Source organism: Armigeres subalbatus, chromosome 1, assembly GCF_024139115.2.
Source record: "Armigeres subalbatus isolate Guangzhou_Male chromosome 1, GZ_Asu_2, whole genome shotgun sequence".
Classification (NCBI taxonomy): Eukaryota; Metazoa; Arthropoda; class Insecta; order Diptera; family Culicidae; genus Armigeres; species Armigeres subalbatus.
In genome coordinates this window covers 190,095,714-190,111,716 of record NC_085139.1, presented here as the reverse complement: position 1 = coordinate 190,111,716, position 16,003 = coordinate 190,095,714, and the positions used below count along the sequence as shown (strand labels likewise).

The 16,003-nt window shown below is 40.5% G+C and overlaps 1 protein-coding gene across 1 annotated transcript in view; it reads right to left on the bottom strand.

Moving 5' to 3' along the window:
* Positions 1 to 230: 230 nt before the first annotated feature.
* The window catches only part of LOC134205621 (katanin p80 WD40 repeat-containing subunit B1), a 38,967-nt gene continuing 23,194 nt past the window's right edge, over positions 231 to 16,003 (bottom strand). Inside the window, exon 6 of the mRNA XM_062681036.1 lies at positions 231 to 816. Coding sequence (XP_062537020.1) covers positions 579 to 816 — 238 coding nt within the window. The 3' untranslated portion in view covers positions 231 to 578. The remainder of the gene's footprint in view (positions 817 to 16,003) is intronic.

Below are 16,003 nucleotides of genomic sequence, written 5' to 3'. Positions count from 1 at the left end.
ATACGCTTTGCTGATGTGAGATTTAAAAATACTAGCTTTATAATTGAGCTCAATTGTCCCAATATCAAGTATGAAGAGCTATGGATTTTCTTACTACACTTGCTTAATAAAAGAAAATTTTGCATCTTTCGCTAATATTATTTTATAAAATCTATACAATTGTAGCAGTATTAATCTTATTAGGATGATCTTTTGTAGATTGTTTATATTTTCAATTAAAATGTTCAGTCTTATTATTAATCTGTATCGACGTAAATGTATTTTTCTTTAATGCATTTTTGTTAATTTAAAAATTACGCTTACCTCATGGATAAAAACAAAAAAGTTAAAATTGTTAAATTATTCAGTTTTGTAAACTATGCTGTTGTGTTGCTTGCAAATAAATTAGTGACGTTAGCAGTGATTCTTTGTAATTATCAGTGAACTCGTCATTCTCCGTATATTGTCTAAAGAATAAGTTCGTTTTTTCTTCGCAAAACAGGAAATCACGATTGAGTCGGCCATTACAGGCATTAATAAATTTAAAATCACACAATCGCGAAAAAAGACTTGTCGCTCACCTCTCGCCACATCATGCTTCATAGGTCGACCATCATGTTTTGCAGCTGCTGCAGATTGGTGCCGATTTTTGGATTTTCTGGGAGTGCCCTTATCCTTAGAAGCCACGTTTTGCACTCCATACATTTGCTGACACGTTCTTCACGACTAACGTCCACGCCGATAGTGCAGGCACCCCACGGATCAGTGTTTTCGCGAATCACTGGCAGGAAAGTTGTCAGAACCACTCTTAATGTATCGCAGGCACGGGTACAATGGCTGGAAACAGGAAAACCATACAAGAACTTGATTATCATTGTTGAGGATTTAGAAGCAAAGAAAAATAGAAAATGAAAACTTATCCCCGTACGTTTCGTTCCCTATTTTATTAAAATAAAGAAAATATGGTTTGGTTTTGAAAATATGGTTTCGGAAAATATTCGCAAATAGTCTTACAATACGGTGGTTTCAATAAAATATCATTTCACAGCATCTGTAGAGAATGGTCTGACAATCAGTTCTACGTTGGATAATATCGGCGATAGTCAAAACATTTTTTTACTCTCAGGGAGTCAAGCTCAATCATGCGACAATGGCTCTCGTGGCTGGGTACTTGAAGAGTCTCCTTATCGATGAGATATAAAAAAACCAACTTAATTCACTGATACTGCCTTTCTCGCATTTAGCCTAGACACCACACTTATATGGTTCAATGAACCATTTTCCTTTCGAACACAACGGCCGATCGTCACAAAATTCAATAGTGATCTACAAGGCTTTACCACCTTTCGAATGCAACTTGCGAGAAAATTTGTTGAGGATTACTGCATGAAAAGTTGTATAATGTTTTACTTAGCTTTTGTGCACACACATACACACAAACACATACACACATACATACACACCGCGGCAGCAGGGACTTTGTCCAAGGGCTTGACGACCCCTCCCCATGGCCACTGCGAGTTAGACCGGGACCACCGTCCCTAACCCCTAATCCCAAGGCGTCAAGCGACCCGTGCTGAGGGGATGCATGGCCAGGGGGTGAAATAATAAGCTAGGCCTTTAACGGAGTCTGTGGGGTACCTGGGCACCCTCCACAGGAATTGTCCCTTACCGCGTCATGCTGGGCTCTGGCGTGGTGGACCTCTTTTCCCGAGCAACTCGTGGGACCAAAATGGAAAACCAAGTCAATTCTCGCTTAACTTTTCAAAAGGACCTAAGTAACATTTTTTTCATGAATTAATTTGAATAGCGCAATCAACAGAACAACAAGTTAAGCGAGAATTCTTCAATTAGTGGTAGTAGTGTAGGCGACAACCCCTTCGCAAGAGGTGGGTTGTTCAGGTCTCCGCCTAGGAGGCCAGAGGCAATAGTTGGCAGCTCAGTGCGCAGCGCCAGCGTGTGTCACTCAACCTTCATCTCGGTTAAAAAACGCCGATAGCGGTTATTGACGGCCCATGGCTTGAGGAGGCGATGAACCGCAAACGCGATGGGCTTTCGGCCTTCGAGGTGGCGACGGAACAGCTGGACGCCATCATCGACTTTGCGTCATCGAAGCATAATATCAGCAAGGACCTCAAGAGGAGCTTGCAGAAACTTCGAAAGTCGATGCTGGACGCCAAGCTGGAGAGGGCGGTCGGGACGGCCAAGTGTAAACCCGTGAAATCAGTGGAGTCGAGGTCTATACCCAGACTGAGGCCCAAGGATTCGCGGACTCGGGCAAGGTCGAATCGACCGAGGGCGTGCCAGCAAAGACGGTGGTACCAAAGTCTACCCAGACTGAGGCTCAAGTATTTGCGGGTATGTCGGGGGTGACTGCTCCAACGGAGCAGACACAAAAACGGGGAAGACAGTCTCCAGGGGATGAGCTCCCTGGGGGCCGCTCCAAAACGCGGAGGGTTACTACCCCGAACAAGGGTAGTGGGGCTGGGAAGCTGAACCCCGGCCAGGTACCTCCAAAACCGGGGGAGGAAGGACCTGGAAAGGTCCGTCCACGCAGAAAAGACGGTGGTAAGGGGTTACGGCAGGCTGAAAGTTCTCAGCCGCACCAGACCAGGAAAATAGAGGGGGATGACGCTCCTGGACCGTGGTCAAGAACAAGAGGAAAACGAAGACGTCAAGGGCCGAAAAGAAGGCCCAGGCGAATGAGGGTAGCAAGAAGTCTAGGGTAGGCGCCAATCGCTCCAGATGCCCTAGTCATCACGGCGGACGAGGCTAAGTACTCGGACGTCTTAAAGGCAATGAGGAGTGACGTCAAGCTCGGTGAACTCGGCGCCGACGTACGTCGAATAAGACGTACCCGGATGGGCGAGATGATCCTCGAGCTGAAGCGGGGCGTCCCGCAAAAGGGCGCCGCTTACAAGAAGTTGGCGGAGGAAGTTCTAGGCGAGACGGTCAAGGTGAGGGCACTCACTACGGAGGTGAATCTGAGGGTTAAAGACCTGGACGAGATCACCGAAGTCGAAGAGCTCGTCACGGCACTGCGGCGACAGTGTGAAGTGGAGACGCCCACCGCAGTCGTTCGGCTACGGAAAGGTCCGGCAGGGACGCAGGTAGCATTGGTTATGCTATCTACATAAGGTTATGCTAGGGACATAAGGCACAATGCTGCACGAACCCTCCCAATTGTTTGATTTGTTCTAGCAAAGCTGTGAACAGCAAGCACCCCATGGGGGGTTCGATGTGCCCGGCGTTTAATCGTGCTGCAAAATCACAGTGCAGGTAACGCAGCTGGCTTGCTCGGCCTCGCCCGAGTGTTTGGTGTGCGCAGGTTTAGAGGAAACGGCGGAACACGTGTTGTTCGTGTGCTCACAATTTTCGCGAACATATTGTCATGCTCTGTCAACGAATTCCAAGAGTTTCTTTACTTAGTATTAATTGACAACGAAAAGCTTTTGACCGTCTCAAACACGAGAATATGTGGGGTGCCCTGAGACGCAAAGGGATTTCTGAGAAAATCATCGGCCTCTACGGTCCACAGTACGAGGCCTTCTCGTGTAGAATGCTACACAATGGGGTCTTGTCCGACCCTATCCGGGTTGTAGCTGGTGTGAGACAAGGATGTATCCTATTACCGCTACTGTTCCTCCTTCATTCTGGTAGGTGCGGAAATGAAAGAAACTCAACGACCCTGCCGAGCGCTCCTCTTCGGCAAGTTTAATCATCAACGTCAACAAATCCCAATTGTTGGATGTAAACACGGCGAACCCTTCGGGTTTCACAGAAGCCGAGCAATCAGTGAAGAACGTTGAAAGTTTCCAATATCTTAGTAGCCAAATGAAGGCAGACGGCGGTACCAAGATCGATAAAGGCGCACGGATCAAGTAAGCGAGGGCTGCCTTTGTGAGATTATGAAATATCTGGAAAAACAGGCAGATAAGTGAACGCACCAAAATACGAATTTTCAACTCTAACGTGAAATTTGTACTGCTATACGCTAGCGAAACATGGTGGGTATCAGTGGAGAGCATTCAACGGCTGCAGGTGTTCATCAACAGATGCCATCGGTATATAATTCGTACCTGGTGGCCTCAAAACTGGATTTTAAACAAGCTCCATCCTCGTTGTCACCAGAGTCCGATAGTTTCAGAAACTCGGGATCGGAAGTGGGGCTGGGTTGGCCACATCTTACGTAGGGGCGGGAACGAAATCTGTAAACAAGCATTAGACTAGAACCCAGCGGGAGATCGCAGCAGAAACAGACCCAGAGGCTCATGGCGGTGCCTCAATATAGAAATGAAAGAAGTCGACCGAAAACTAACCTGGCAACAGTCGTTCTACACATAACTGTCCCATGTTATCTTTGATGAACAAAAATCAAACTAGCTTCATTTTGTCCCACTGCGTCCCAGTGGTATTTCAGAATCGGATCCAAAAAATTTAACAATATTTTCGACATGTAATGATCGTGGGCAACACTTTTCCAGAACATAATATGCATCACTATTCATGTTAACGTTTTTCAGTCTCCATTATCATCAAAGAGAATTTGAGTTCGAGTTTGAGATTCTTTCATCAAAGGTGACATGGAAAAATTATACGGATCTATAAAAAAAAGTCCTTCTATAAAAAGATGCCTCTCGGTACAGTTTGGAATCTAAAAATCAAAATGGCTGACTTGACAGGGGCCGTCGTTCAAAAATACTAATAAAGCACCCTGCTGTTCCCCATCTAACAGAGGAAAACATAATGTTCTTTAGATAAACCGGTTGTAGAATTTCCCCTCTCGATTGTAATAGATATTTTTGCATCTACGGCATGAAACACAATCAACAACAACGAAATCAAATCTAATCTTTCATCGCCACTCAAAAAGGTTGAAGTAGGATATAAAAACTAACGCAACGCATTTTCCCCCTTTTCAACGAGACACTTTGGCGCAATATTCATGAATGAAACAATTCTCAAGAGGAACACCCTTCGAAGCAACATACGACTGTCAATGACAACATAAACAAGCAGCTTTCGCACCCGGCGCATAATTCTGAACTTGATATGACACTTTCGAGCCTTTCGCATTGATATTGGGAGTAGCATACGGAAAAAAAGAGAAAAGCCGTTCGAGTCCTTCTGTGTCGATGCGATGATATGCCCATCAACTATGATGGAGGGCAATGACGGCTCACGTAGAAGTTAACGAAGATCGAACGGACTGCCAAAAATGTAGAAAACTAAATTTGTAGAACTGGAAATTTAAGAATGGGCAACACATAAGAAAACTATAAATATACATACAAAATAGATCATAATCGCATTAACAGTATTGCATAAATAGAAATGGGCGATCAACGAAATTGAATCTTTGAGGCCCTATAAAATTGATTTAAGATCACTTTTGACCTAGTTTAGTTCTTTGCTAAACTAGATTAGCGGGATTAGCGCATCCCAAGCGAAGTTAGACATTGCGAACGGATTCCGAGAAAAGTCCAACTTTACTAGTCGCCCATTCCGATTTTCAATTTGTTTGAGTATATTCAGACAACGAGTTACATTTCGCGATTTTTTGAGTAACTTGATGTAAAAGTTTACACATTTTCTCTGGGAATAATGTAAATGCTGGTTCATGTCAAGATACTCTATATCACGTGATAAAGCTTATCGTCTGAATACCCTCTAAATATGACAGGGAAACTATAACTATGAAATGAAAAATCAATTTGATCAATGAAAATTTATGATTGTACTTTCTAATGTATTGAAATTCTTGTACAACTCGTTAAACAACTTTCGGTTTATAATTAAAGACAATGGTGAAATATGAGATTTCAAGGTGTGTGTAAGTAAATGCTCCACCAAAAATATCCCATTTGTATCTCAGTAATTCTATTTCTTTTGATGTAATATTTAGTCATAGGGTGGCTGTACCAGTATCGGTTTTTAGTTTCGATCAGATTAGAATTACTCTATGGCATAGCATATATTTATAATAAGTGAATGTGAACACAAAAAAATCGATTTTTTTGTAACTTTTTGGCTCATTTACACTAATAGAGTGCGGCGCGGCGTTCCTATAATTGTGAATCCCATAAAAACACATGGGATTTACTATTAAAGGAACAGATATCAGCTTAAAGACCTGTGCAGAAGTTCATCAAATTCACTCACCCGATGGATTTTGACATTTGAGCGGGTCGTCTTCTCGAACAAAAGTTCATTTTGCGTTCATTATGCGACCCGCTGAAACGTCATAATTTCTTGGGGGAGTTCATTTTGCGTTAGTCTATAGTAACGAGCCTGGATTAAAAACAAAGAGACGCAATTGAGATTCTCACGTCCGAATGTGTGAGTGGCGATAAAAGGAAAACAAACACTCCTAGATGGTGCAACTCAGCAAAGATTGGGTAAAAATGAGTAAATTTCCATATATTTTTTGACTCTTTTGAAATCATTGTGATGACCCGATCATTTTTGAGGTTATGAGCAGAAGGAAAACAAACATGTTTTTACACATGCCGAAGTGCACATTAGTGTGCGAGCGCTAAACGTCACTCATCTCTATACTCCTACCTTTAACAACCTTGTGCTCGATTGGAACAACTGATTTGACAGCAAATGCGCTGTTCCAATTTTGACACTTCATCTTTTTGTTATGAGTGCAGCCTCTTTAGTCTATAGCACTATTACTGGCTCATGTACCAATTAATGGAGGAAGCAATTTCGAATGGAAAACAATATTTTATGGTATCAATATTATTTTACCAGAAAGTAGAGAAGACAAGCTTCTGAGCAATGTATTCGGATCACGATGAATGTATTCCTAATCCTATATAAATTTTTATGAATTTATTATTTTATCACTTACAGTACGTTCTGTTACCGGTTCACCGACCCTATATCAATCAAGCGTTGATGGGTATGATTGTTGTACATAAAACGAAAAGAGGGGAAAATAAACTCCGCCCATATATAGTGTTTGCTTCTGCTGGTAGCCGACTAGCTGCTGGTATTCGAGCAGCGGTTCACAATTTTTTTCTTGTATTTCCTGCAGACTTTTGCATAGCTTGTAATACTGCCATGATCGCATACTTGTAACATTTGCATTTTGGTTGATTTTGTAAATCGTTTGTCAATCCTCCCCACAAACTCAATCATTTCCAACTTACCACAAATAAGCAAGATAGTAAAGCCTATTTCACTGTTGTGAGATTAGATGCAATAAATTGAGCGTTCAGAACGATTCACAGGCTTTTTTTCAAAATTAACAAAAATGTGAGTGTTACAAATCTGCGATCATGGGCAGAATAAGCCTTAGGCTAAAGCATCACCCCCAAGACCGATTCTTTCATAGCCCGAGCAAAAATGAATAACTAATTGATAACAAATTCTATTATCCGGTTATCGAACATATTGATAACTGAACTTGTTATCATTTTGGCTGAATTAACAGCCAACATAACAAAAATGATACCAGAATTTTGTTCCTGAAATAACTACCTGAAAACAAATTAGGTTATCACTGATACCAAATTGATAACACATTTTGTTATACATGTTATTCACTCAAATAACTAATTTAGTTATTATTTAGTTATCAGCCATCTCTGTTTTATCGACCAAAAAAGTTAAATCTTCTTTACCGACTTCGTTACGCATTGAAAAAAATGTTGGCATTCATTGGGATTCGAACTCGAATCGAATGATTGCACGGCGTCGTCTCTAGGCACTCACCCATTTACGCTTTCTTGAGGAGCAGGAGAGAAGAGCACTACGCTTTCTACGATCATGCATTTACTGAAGACTATTTATAATCACATCATGATGCCAACAGTTGGTTGGACTCTGCAGAGTGCAAAGCAGAATAACTTATTAATAACAAACTTAATTATCCAGTTGTATTGATAACTAATATTGTTACCTTTCTGGTTGAATTACAGGTCAACATAACATAAAATGATAAAATGATAAATACGGTTCATCGTCCTTTTATTGAATACATTTTGTTTTCAGTTGTGATCAATTAAACAATAGGCTTAGGTTAGTTTTTCTCTCTTATATTATCAATCATTAGGTTGCTAGCAGCGCCATGCTATAAAACGATTTCGTTTATAAGTTTTATTCAAACTGAACCAAAACCTTTCATGTTTTCATATGCATATATAAACATAAACACTGCTGATCCCAGGAAGAATTATTCCGTGAAAAAATGTTGCTATTCGGTGGATCCAGGGCCGGACAGTTTTCGGGGGTCCTAAATGTACGGAAAAGGTTGATTTTGGTACATAAGGTTATGTGGGAGCCCGGGGCCATGGCCACGCGGAATTACCCTGTCCATGGATGATGGGATCGACGGTGGTTCGTCAAGTATCTCGTTATAACATGAATTGATGGAGTTAAACTAAATTCACTCTCAATAAATACTTGTTCTTTGTATTGCGTCCGCATTATTTAATTATTTAATATTTTTAGATCCATAACAATTTTTCAATTACATGCATATTTTTATATTGTGAAACATACATAAAATTGTCGACTAATTGTAATCTATAATTCTTAATTACCTAAACGAAATCATTTGAAACTTGACGCTCCACGCCCCTAATATGCGCATTGAACACTGGCACATCCTTTATCGTCAGTCGACTATGCGTAAGTTTAGAGGTGCCGGCAGGGCCCAGTACGAGTCTTTACTAACCTTATACAGAAATAAGAAAGACTTCGGAAGCTAACGATCATCCGCTGTAGCTCTTAGAAGTAGTAATAGTTGTCTTAATAGTTAATATATTTTTCGTAGTAATAGCAGTAGCTGTAGTAGTATGACTAGTAAGTTGTTGCAAAAACTAAGTAGATTCGCTGCCTCTATTAGCATAATGATCTCAGGCCGATTTTCTTTTCTTTTAGTAGAGTGTATTATCGTTGAGATTTTTAAATTCATTCTACAAACACTCTAAAATTAATAAAAAATTATTTAGGAGACGAGCCAGCCTAAGGCTGAAAGTCTCCTTAATGAAGACACAAAAAATAAAAATTTCAAACTCTAGGAAACTCGAAATAATACCACAATGATCAACTTAATGGTCGCAGTGGTTAAAATCCCAAAAAAAAACTTGAAATAACATTCTTTATATTTATATTATTATTGAACTATTTATTGAGCTATAAATGTGTTTATGTATTATGTTGTGTATGAAAAGCTAAAGTTGGACTTTTATTTCCGTAGGCATGGTACAGCGTAGGTAACCCTTCGGATATTGGTATAATACCAATGGTATTAGATGGGTAGAATGGAAGTAGTGAAGTAACAGTTGACGCAACATGATTTGCAAATATTATAGATTTTTTTTATGCGCTGTACAATATGTTTGAAAGAATAGAATGCTTAGCCCGATAAATGAACGACGCGAATTTTAGAAGAAAATACCAAATTTGTATTGATAATACTTTTTGTTATTATTCAGTTATCAGTTAATCACACGATTGATAACTAAATATCAAGATGATAATAAGGATAACTAATCCTGCTATCAGTTTGATATCATTTCAGTTATCTGCCTTTGCTCGGGAGTCCAGAGATCCATAATCTATATAATCTATATAATATATAGATATATTATATAAAACTCAATGTTTGTATGTATATTTGTAGATTAAAATAAAAATTCCCCCTAAAAATTAGAAATTTTCCATAAAAAAATAGGAAATTGCCAATAAATAAATCAGGGTATGAGCAATAAATAAATATAAAATGTCCACAAATAATGCAAAATTTCCATAAACAATTCGGCACCCACATTTCAAAAGAGCGAAACTGCTTTTGTAAACAAGACCTTTACACGTCGCTGGTGAGCTAATTTGTGGCCACCCACGCAATTCAACACCATTGAATGAAATAAGAGGATTCGCTGCTCCCATCAGTGATGTTGGATTTCGTGGGTGGGCGAATTAACCCACCAGCGACAGGAGAAGATCTTGTTTGCAACAGCAGTTTCGCCCTTTTAAAATGTTGGTGCCGAATTAAGAATTTTCCACAAAACAAAAATAAATTGGCACTTTAAAAAATGAAGAATTTTCCACAAAGAAATCAAAATGTTTAAAGGAAAAAAATACAAAATTTACATAAATAAATCAATATTATCAATAAGCAATTACAAAATTTTCCACAAAATAAATATTTTTTCCACAAAAAATTCAAACTTTCCACGAAAAAATCAATAAAGATTAAAGAGCAATGAAAAATGTGGAAATTTACATAAAAAATATGAAAAATCAGCATTTTTCCATAGATGATTCCTTCTTTAACCTTTTGTCTGTGCTCTGGGGTCAATATGACCCCAGGCCACTTAGAAAGGCTGCATTTTTTTAGTTTCAACCGATTCTCCCAATTTTTGGTAGTTTGGTGAAACTCGCCGAGATCTGTCCCCTAGGTGCAAATTCGCTTCAAAAGTCTTGAAAATAAGCGCTACAGTGTATTGTTATCCACAAAAAGCATCATCAACGTGCACTGCCCACACGAAGGGAGACCCGACGACGAGAAAGAAGCGTTCTATGCACAGCTAGAGCAGACATACGATGGATGCCCACTGCGGGACGTCAAAATCGTCATCGGTGACATGAACGCACAGGTAGGAAGGGAGGAAATGTATAGACCGGTCATCGGACCGGATAGTCTGCACACCGTATCGAATGACAACGGCCAACGATGCATAAACTTCGCAGCCTCCCGCGGAATGGTAGTCCGAAGCACCTTCTTTCCCCGCAAAAATATCCACAAGGCCACATGGAGATCACCTAACCAAGAAAAGGAAAACCAAATCGACCACGTTCTAATCGACGGTAAATTCTTCTCCGACATCACGAACGTCCGCACTAACCACGGTGCGAATATTGAATCCGACCACTACCTCGTTGCAGTATGCCTGCGCTCAAAACTCTCGACGGTGTACAACACGCGTCGAAGTCGGACGCCGCAGCTTAACATTGGGCGGCTACAAGACGGTAGACTAGCCCAAGAATACGCGCAGCAGCTGGAAGTGGCCCTTCCAACGGAAGAGCAGCTAGGCGCAGCGTCTCTTGAAGATGGCTGGAGAGATATTCGATCCGCCATTGGTAGCACCGCAACCGCTGCACTTGGCACGGTGCCCCCGGATCAGAGAAACGACTGGTATGACGGCGAATGTGAGCAGTTAGTAGAAGAGAAGGATGCAGCATGGGCGAGATTGCTGCAACACCGCACGAGGGCGAACGAGGCACGATATAAACAGGCGCGGAACAGACAAAACTCGATTTTCCGGAGGAAAAAGCGCCAGCAGGAAGATCGAGACCGTGAAGAGACGGAGCAACTGTACTGCGCTAATAACACACGAAAGTTCTATGAGAAGTTAAACCGTTCACGTAAGGGCCACGTGCCACAGCCTGATATGTGCAAGGACATTAACGGGAACCTTCTTACGAACGAGCGTGAGGTGATCCAAAGGTGGCGGCAGCACTACAAAAAACACCTGAATGGCGATGTGGCAGACGAAGATGGCGGTATGGTGATGGACCTGGGAGAACGCGCGCAGGACATAATTTTACCGGCTCCGGATCTCCAGGAAATCCAGGAGGAGATTGGCCGGCTGAAGAACAACAAAGCCCCTGGGGTTGACCAACTACCAGGAGAGCTATTTAAACACGGTGGTGAAGCACTGGCTAGAGCGCTGCACTGGGTCATTACCAAGATTTGGGAGGAGGAAGTTTTGCCGCAGGAGTGGATGGAAGGTGTCGTGTGTCCCATTTACAAAAAAGGGCGATAAGCTAGATTGTAGCAACTACCGCGCAATCACATTGCTGAACGCCGCCTACAAGGTACTCTCCCAAATTTTATGCCGTTGACTAGCACCAATTGCAAGGGAGTTCGTGGGGCAGTACCAGGCGGGTTTTATGGGCGAACGCTCCACCACGGACCAGGTGTTCGCCATTCGCCAAGTACTGCAGAAGTGCCGCGAATACAACGTGCCCACACATCATCTATTCATCGACTTCAAAGCCGCATATGATACAATCGATCGGGACCAGCTATGGCAGCTAATGCACGAATACGGGTTTCCGGATAAACTGACACGGTTGATCAAAGCGACGATGGATCGGGTGATGTGCGTAGTTTGAGTTTCAGGGGCATTCTCGAGTCCTTTCGAAACCCGCAGAGGGTTACGGCAAGGTGATGGTCTTTCGTGTCTGCTATTTAACATCGCTTTGGAAGGGGTAATACGAAGAGCAGGGATTAACACGAGTGGTACAATTTTCAATAAGTCCGTCCAGCTATTTGGCTTCGCCGACGACATAGATATTATGGCACGTAACTTTGAGAAGATGGAGGAAGCCTACATCAGACTGAAGAGGGAAGCTAAGCGGGTCTGACTAGTCATCAACACGTCGAAGACAAAGTACATGATAGGAAGAGGTTCAAGAGACGACAATGTGAGCCACCCACCGCGAGTTTGCATCGGTGGTGACGAAATCGAGGTGGTAGAAGAATTTGTGTACTTGGGCTCACTGGTGACTGCCGAAAATGACACCAGCAGAGAAATTCGGAGACGCATAGTGGCTGGAAATCGTACGTACTTTGGACTCCGCAAGACGCTTCGATCGAATAGAGTTCGCCGCCGTACCAAACTGACAATCTACAAAACGCTCATTAGACCGGTAGTCCTCTACGGACACGAGACCTGGACGATGCTCGTGGAGGACCAACGCGCACTTGCAGTTTTCGAAAGGAAAGTGCTGCGTACCATCTATGGTGGGGTGCAGATGGCGGACGGTACGTGGAGGAAGCGAATGAACCACGAGTTGCATCAGCTGTTGGGCGAACCATCCATCATTCACACCGCGAAAATCGGACGACTGCGGTGGGCCGGGCACGTAGCCAGAATGTCGGACAGTAACCCGGTGAAAATAGTTCTCAGCGGGCAAGGTGGATCGATCAGGTGGAAGATGATTTGCGGACCCTCCGTAGACTGCGTGGTTGCAAATATACTATATTAACAATATGATTCACTCTCACGAAATTTTGGCGACACCGCATGTGGCGCCATCCGTGTCCAAAAGGATCGATACACGCTGAAACGAAACTACCCAAAATATGAGGATCGGTAAACACACACACTTCAAAATGTCATCACAACAAAAACAGGGATGTCTTATGTTTTTTGTGCACATAATCGATTAAAGTTAATCGAATACCAACGGAAAATCAAATGTTGTAGCAAAATTTGGTAGACATTTTTTTACTAATATGTATAACAAATTAGATGTTGCGCGTTGAACCGCCGGTGCACCATATCGATACACGGTGAAACATTTGGAAAGCTAAGAGGTTGCTGTTGAAGTTAATACTTAATATTCTTCATTCACATCTCGTTTTATACTCGCTCTCTGTTCTCACACTTTTTTGCCGGTTTTCATCTTACATTGGCCCAATTATGCAGCTCGTTTGGCTGCCATATATTTTTAATTTTTTGTTGTTCTAATTTAAAAAATATTTAGAGGCATCAAATAATATGGTTCTTTGGAAAATTTGACAATAAAAAAGTCAAAGAATCGACTTAGAGAAAAAAAAACAAGATTGTACTAAGGACGAAAATCTTCGTTTTACTATCAGTTGCATAGACGTTTTGATCAGACGCTCGACAATGCAGGCACGAATATCTCGCAGCATGCTGTCAAACTTCCATACCAAATTATCCACCCGATCCTTAACAGTCGATTGATAATCGAACGTAAAAAATGAATATCTACCGGGGTTGAAATGAATATTTGGAATTGCGGTTGATTTGCACCGATGAATGATTATTATTTTACTTTATATACTAAACAGATTTATGTCTTTTAACCCTTAAAGGCGCAAGGCGATTTTTTTTAGAAATCGTCAGAAATATTTTTAACGTGAATAATCATTGATATTATTAACATTAAACGTATTTTTGGTTTGTTGTTTTAAAACAACATTGCGCATTTAAGGGTTAAGAATCTGACTTAAAAATTGTTAAATCCATGCATTTTTATATTATATCGTACAGGAGCTCATGCATTTTTACTATTTACATATATGGATTTTGCGAGCATTTAGTTCAGATAATGACCTTGTGACATGTCTTTGTATTTTCTTGCTGACAATTCACGTGTCGAAAACATAATTTTCTAATTACTGACAAAGGTAGTGTTATCATGTTAGTCGAATGACATTCTGTCTGCACGGCTTATCATCCGTTTATCAACTCCCGATAAACATTTTGGTTAACTTAGTGACAAGCTAAGAAAATAATTATTTATTATTAATTTTTACTGAGAAAAAATGATATCACGCTCTGAAATCTTCTCTTTCTATATAATAAAAATGAAATGGTCTGTGTTCGTATCCGCATAACATAAAAACGGTCAGATGGATTTTCTTCATTCCTTCAGCAGTTACTCTATTTATAGTTTCCGACGGGTTTAAATGATATTTCCTCATGTGAAAATCATAAGTAAAGTTGAGTAAATCGTGAAAAACTAAAATGAAGATTCGTGTGAAAACTTCACATGGGCAGTTCACAACGCGCATTTTCGCCTACGCATTTTCAACCAAATTGATCACGGAATTCGTTAATGAATCAAATTGATTTTGATAGAGGGTAATTGTACCGGTTTTGGCCACCTTAGTGTCTAACATGACCAATCCTGAAAAAGCATTTTTTCCAAAAAAAAAAACGATCAGTTTGAACAGTTAAGAAGCAAAGCCCTCCAAATTGCTTTAATTGCAGTAAATAATGCAATATGTAAATGAAACTAAGTTTGGCCACCGAGTCCATATGATTTCTTTTAAGGCCGATACAAATATTTAAGGACTATTTTGTCCCCCCCCCCCTCGGATTTTTTTTGCCAAAACATAATATTTTCAGGGGGCAACCAAATAAAATTCGGATAATTTTGAGGTTTTTAAAACATTCTTTAGCAAATCCGAGGAGTTTTTTTATTTTTTTCATTTTAATATTTATTTTTTATTATCCCCCACCCTTGACCTTTCGGAGACCAGTAGGACAAAATGTTAATTGAATATTTGTAACGGCCTAATTTGTTCACCACGCGAAAGTATAAAGTTTCTATAAACGTCCTTTTGTTGTGGTATGCCATATTGTGGACCTGATCTCATTATCAATACGGGTATCTTATCTGCAAAAAAATCTGCACTTTTTTATTTCAATCCAAAATTTCAATCATTTAGTATAAGTTACTGCTACTAGAGCTATAGCTCCGTTATTAGTGAAATTAATTGAACGAACTGTTAGGCAGAGTTGTGGATAAACCTTTGCTCTAGAAATCCACCATACAATATATATTGAAATTTAGCCTCTGGAATGAGTTATTGACAAACTACTAAATGATCAAACGCATATAACTAAATGATCGATAACATCCTTGGATACCGGAGAAGATCAAGATTTTTAGTCACATTCTTGTTTGATTCACTGCTAATTGATGATTGGGAAGCCGCTAGGCCTGTGACAAATTAATCGCGAAAAATATTGCAAATCCGTTAAATCACTGCAGAGGATGCAGAGAAAAGCTCAACTAATTTTTATTGCCTTCGGTGAAAGCATGGATACAAACTATGGATGATATAAAACTGAAATTCTAACTCAAAAGGAAATTGAAGCATTTAAATGAAAGGCACTAGAAATATTAGTTCTGGAATCAATATTACGATAACATATATTGATTATACTATTAAAATGAAACAAATTTAGCAAAAAATATTTGGCAGATTGCGAATACCTTCCTGCTTAATTAACATCAAATACATTTTTCGAGAAAAGTAAGAACTGTTGAGAACACCCGCATGTGATGCAAATTTCTGGTGGTTTACTAAAAACTTATCATTGCTTTCCACGCATATATGTTAGCACCTGGATGCTGGAAACTATGGATAAAAAATCTTGCTAAAAACTAGCTAATGCTTGCAATTATTTTCGACTCAAAAGAAATTGAATCAATATTTTCTATCGCGCCGCAAGCA